Source organism: Bubalus bubalis, chromosome 3, assembly GCF_019923935.1.
Source record: "Bubalus bubalis isolate 160015118507 breed Murrah chromosome 3, NDDB_SH_1, whole genome shotgun sequence".
Lineage (NCBI taxonomy): Eukaryota > Metazoa > Chordata > Mammalia > Artiodactyla > Bovidae > Bubalus > Bubalus bubalis.
In genome coordinates this window covers 70,068,308-70,073,761 of record NC_059159.1, presented here as the reverse complement: position 1 = coordinate 70,073,761, position 5,454 = coordinate 70,068,308, and the positions used below count along the sequence as shown (strand labels likewise).

Below are 5,454 nucleotides of genomic sequence, written 5' to 3'. Positions count from 1 at the left end.
TACAGATGTCTCATCCTAGGCTAAGCTGAACGTGATTTGCTGGTGGCATCAGAGATACGAGGGTTTTTAGTATTTTTCCCACTACTCTATATGGTAGCCATTTCAGCTTCCTTCTAGGTCTCTTTATATGAGAGAGAATAAAATTCCATCTTATTTAAGTCACTTTTATTTCGGGGTTTCTCATTATTTACATTATATCAGATCCTAACTGTCACCTCAGACAAATTATATTTATTTATTTATTTTTTTTTGAGAACTAAAATTATGTGACATTTTTATTTTAGGATGCAAAAACAAAAATGAGCAAACAAACAAACAACAAAAAACTTGAAATAGGCTTGTCAAATGATGTAAATTCATCCTTTCCATGGAAGCAGAAGGTAGATCCTACCACAAAGAAAAGATGCTTAATTAATGGAGGTTAAATTTTAAAAGTACAATTAAAATAAAAATAATGAGGCATAACTTCTGAAAACACTAGGTTTTAATCACCTCTCTAAGATAACCAATAACCATGCTATTAGTTAATAAACTTTTCTTATAGTAAATAGTGTCACCTGACATACAAAAACCTGTTAATCTAAATTATCAGGTGTAGTCTTACTGGAAATTCTTAACCATATACTTGTCTTGACAAGTTTTGCTTTTTGAACGATGAATTGTCTTAATGCAAGTCATTGTATTTCTGTAACAAAGTAATGAAAGGCACAGCTCTTGCAAGCAAACTTAAACCCATTCAACCAGCTGAAAAAATACTTTGGTTCTTCAGGAAAAAACTTAGCAAGACAAAAAAATCTGGTTCATTTCACAGTTCTGTTCATTTTCATAGCTTTAATCTAACAGTTACATGACAAAAATACTCCAAGAAGAACCAAACTATATAGCAACGGGCGAACATGCATGAGAGATTCTGTGCACTTGATGCAGCTGGCAGAAAAACTAGTTAAAATGCTAATTAGAACAAATTTGGTCTTTAAAATATCAGTTCCTTTCCTTTAAAAAAAACTTCTGAGTCTACCAAGAAAATACAAAAACATAAGGCTGTAAGTAAATAATAGCTGTGTTTGGGCTATTACAGCGCAGGTTATCCTCAGGCCTCATACATCCTGCCTCACTGCTGCTTGCACTCTGCTGGGTTTTGATCCTTCTTTGGGTCATAGTCTGGATCATTTTCCTCATCTCCTTCTTCTTCCCCTTCCTCATCCGATTCTTCACCTTCTTCATCATAATCATCGTCATCATCTTCAATAGCTTCTCCAGTAAAGTATAACACTGATCTTGGGATTATACGCTCACGTAAAAAGTGACCAATTTCAAAGTCTGCAGCGAGGATAGCTTCAGAATCATCATTCAGATCTCCACTCTCAGGAACTTCAGGAGGGGCAAAAAAATTAAAGAAAGAGTCATTAGAAACTGTTTTGGTCACAGTACGAACTGTCCCACGTCCCTTGTGTTTCTGCTGCTTCTTAATTGTTTTCAAAGTGAAATTCTTCCCTTTTTTCCAATCTATCTGGCACCCTGTACAACCCATAATTTCTGGTCCATCAAAAGAAAAGGGATCAGAATCATCTGGTTCTGACCTCATCCTATATGTCTTTGCCAACACTTCATTTGTGAAATATTCATTGGGTTCAAAGTGAAATTCTAAGACAAAACTCATAGGCTGACCAGCATCTGAGAACTTCACTTTAATATCTTTCAAGTGCTTCAGAATAGGCTCATCATGTTCCTGAACCATATCACTGAGCAAGTCAACATTCTTAAAAACGGTCAACCAAAACTCAGGAATTCCCTTGGGATCTTCTTTTTCTTTATCCTTTTTCTCATCTTCAATCTTGGCCTTTTCTTTTAGTTCCTCCGAAATTTCATCTTCCTCATCTGGTTTCCATTCACACTCTTCTTCTGTAGGTTCATAAATGGCATTAATGATCTCAAATCGCTTATCAAACAGAGGCTGATAAAGAACAGCATACTTTCTTTCAAGATCATGAACTTCCTCATAGAATTTGGCGTCTATCTGTGCACATTTAACTTGAAGGTTTTTGAGAGCATTCACTCGTCTTTTAACTACCCTAGGCAAGCTTTCAATGTATCCTGTTGGTGTTTCTACCAGACCATCAAGTCTTTCTTGAAAGGCTGCAAGAATCTGAGGATTTTGCATCATCTGAACAGTCAGCTGACGCGCTTTGATTTTTGTTTCTTCACCAGTTTCTTCTTCTTCTACTTCTTCAACATCATCCAAATCTTGATCAAATTCAGACTGTTCTTTGTTGTCGATGTCTGCCATGTTGTACAAATGCCAAATATCGGTGGCGAGCGCGGGGAGCCGAGCGGCCCGAGCTGCGCAGGCAGTGACTCAGGGCGGCGGCGGGAGGAGCAGGAGGCGGCGCCGCGAGCAGATGGCGCTAAAAAAGCGGCAAATTATATTTAATAGAAAGCTGACCAAGCTATGTGAACATTAGCAAAAAGAGGAAACCAAAAAATATAATAGTGTTTATAGGCAAAAAAGGGAAGAATGTCACTATGTCACAAGCAGTTCATTTGGGAGATAACTGGTTCTTGTGGGGGTGGATTTAATAAGCTTTATAATGCCAAAACACAAAAGATCCTGAAAAATTCCAAGAAAAACACCACAAACAGATTTCAGCATTGAAGCTTATAAAAATGGGAAATTATTTCATCTATCCTGAAGGAAAGCTCTTTGGGGTGCATATTAGATATGTTAAGATCCGAAGAGCAATGGTCCCTGAATTAATCTGGCAGTCAGATGCGCTTTACAAAGGAGAGGAACACTCTGATAATGAACTGCCCTGAGGGCTCCCTTGGACTTGAGGCATTCAATTCTAATTTCCTATACAGGAGCTCCGGAGAAGGAAATGGCAACCCGCTCCAGTATTCTTGCGTGGAGAATTTCATGGGCAGAGGAGCCTAGCGGGCTACAGTCCGTGATGTGAGAGGAGTGTGTAATTTCCTCATTAATGTCTTGCCCCAGCAAAAATTTGAAGTGATGGATGGAGCAGTGTTATAGCTCAGTTTTATTAGGAAAAACAGAGGATAGTACACCCTCAAGGAGTGAGGGCAGGTTGACCCAAAAGACAAGAGAAGAGAGGCCTCAATCCTTCTAGGCTTCCTCCTTGTATACGTTTGTCTCCTCCCCGCTGAGCCTGCCCTATGTAAACTGGGCTATCCAGGAGGGCTGTTTGTTTTATCTGAGGTCCTCACTCTGGTCCTCGGAACTTCCTTTGTTCTATTGTTGTGGGCTTTCCCCTTCTTTGTCTTTTAGCCACCACCATTTTGGACTCCTTTTTCTTATTCTACCTAACCTTCGCCCCTCAAGAGATGGGAGGCCCAATTCTTGGGGAATAGGGACATCGCAATTTCTCTGGCTACTTCCTGCTGAACGGGGATGGTGAGGGGGCATTGGGCCTCCCCCTCTTGCTAGTCTCAAGCCTTGAGTCTTTATAGTGGTGTCCATCTAAGGGTGAGTGATATTTTCCATGATCAACTGTAGTTTTACATATTCTTGTTAAACTGGCACTGCATGTTGTAGCCTGTTGACCTGGGCAGAGACAAAATGGGTTAGACAATTGATAATACATAGCAATCATAAGCAGCATCAGTATGGTGATAATAAGGATTAGTAGGGGCATTAGGAAACTCCAAATTCCCCCTCACTAGGAGAAGGATCCCCCAAAGAGACTGTAGCCACCCCAAGACCTCTCCAGCTCATTTTTTGAGATCCTGTAGGGTCTGAATGTTTTTCTTGAGGACTGTGAGACTTTCTTTAACTTAGCTGGAGGTATTTACCCAGAAACAACACATATCATTCAAGATGGGTCAAGTCCCTCCTTGTTCAGGGATCAGGAGATCTATCTCCTGTCTTTTTTGGAGTACAACCCCTGCCAAGCTGTGTTGGCTCTTTAGAGCTGTCTTGAGAAATCTTATTCCCAGAAACTTAATTTTGGGGGTGTTCATTAGAATGACACCCATTTGTAGTCCTGAATAGGTATCTGGGATCTCCCTGGGGCTCATAGGGTATTGAGTGTCCTCCTCTGTTTTCTTTCATGACTTGATTAGTGAGTAGTGAATCCAGGGGTCATGTCCTGGTACCTTGACTGCTGTGGGGGTAGAAAGTATTACAGAGTAGGTGCCCATCCATGTGGGCTGGAGTTGAACCTTTGGGGACCCATCTTTCCAGACTTTAGGACTTGAGTCCCTGGAACATATAGTGGTGGCCTTTTAGAATCTTTTGTGTCCTGGTTGACACTCCACAAGCATATATCTTATTGGAATTGTCCAATGACCATGGTATAAGACCAGATGGTCTGTGCTTCTGGATCTAGGAAGAGGTCATTGACATAAACAAAAGGTCTCCCATATAGCATCTCATAAGAACAAAGACCAACCTGTTCCTTAGGGGCAATACGAACGCAGAGGAGAGCTATTGGTAAAGCCTCTTTCCATCCTGGGGAGGTCTCCTGGGTTATCTTTTTTATTTTAATTTTAAGAATTGATTGGCTCTTTCTACTTTTCCTGAAGACCAAGGCCTCTAGACACACTGGAGATAATAAGTAATGCCCAGTGCTTTAGAGACCCCTTGGGTGACCTTAGAAGTAAATGCTATCCCATTATCACTTTGTAATGACCTGGGCAGGCCAAATCTCAGAATGATTTCATGGAGCAGTTTTTTCTTTACCACCTCCTCAGCCTTCTCTGGTGGTTCAGATGGTAAAGCATCTGCCTACAACGCGGGAGACCCGGGTTCAATCCTTGGGTCGGGAAGATCTCCTGGAGAAGAAAATGGCAACCCACTCCAGTACTCTTGCCTGGGGAATCCCATGGACAGAGGAGCCTGGTGGGCTACAGTCCATGGGGTTGCAAAAAGTCGGACACGACTGAGTGACTTCACCTCACCAGCCTTCTCAGTCTGGGTGGGAAAGCCTTCAATCCATCCTATGAATATATCATGACTAAAAGGTATTTATACCCTTGAGAAACTGACATCTTGGTGAAGTCCATCTGCCAGTCCTCTCCTGGGTAGGTCTCACATCACTGGATGGGCTGGGCCAGCTGGGGTCTTCAAGCTCTTTGGGGGTTGTTCAATTGGCAATTGGGAAGGAGACTACTTGCCTTATAGTCATTTGGAGGCCTGTTCCTCTGAAGGATCTTTCTAGTAATCTTTGGAGGGGCTTTCCCCCTAAAGGAGTGGTGGCATGTAAGGAGTTAACCAACTTCCATTGGAGGTTCCAGGGAGAAAAAGGAGTCCCTCCTTGTGGAACCACCCCATATGATCTTCTTGAAAGCCCTCACTCTTAGCTTTAAGAGTCTCACCTTCAGTATATGAAGGAGTTTCTGGCAAATTTGTCTGTGGAACTAAGGAACCCCTATTAGGTCTGTGGAACTAAGGAAACCCTATTAGGTCATTGTTCCCTAATGCTGCTCAGAAGCTGCCTG

At 41.7% G+C, this 5,454-nt stretch overlaps 1 protein-coding gene across 2 annotated transcripts; it reads right to left on the bottom strand.

Annotated features, from left to right (window-relative positions):
- Positions 1-257: 257 nt before the first annotated feature.
- Positions 258-2,409, bottom strand: LOC112583836 (nucleosome assembly protein 1-like 1). 2 transcript variants are annotated; one of them, XM_025281337.3, is made up of 2 exons: positions 1,077-2,409; positions 258-387 (listed from the first exon to the last, which is right to left on the bottom strand). In XM_025281337.3, the coding sequence occupies exon 1, from the start codon at positions 2,285-2,287 to the stop codon at positions 1,112-1,114; it is 1,176 nt and encodes a 391-aa protein (XP_025137122.1). In that variant the 5' UTR covers positions 2,288-2,409; the 3' UTR covers positions 258-387; positions 1,077-1,111. The 2 variants fall into 2 exon arrangements, with proteins under 2 accessions (XP_025137122.1, XP_044795625.1); XM_044939690.2 differs by having other exon boundaries at positions 1,104-2,409.
- Between the last annotated feature and the right edge of the window lie 3,045 nt (positions 2,410-5,454).

Excerpts from the sequence above, each read along its gene's own strand:
- LOC112583836 (XM_025281337.3), bottom strand. The coding sequence starts at position 2,287 with ATGGCAGACATCGACAACAAAGAACAGTCTGAATTTGATCAAGATTTG.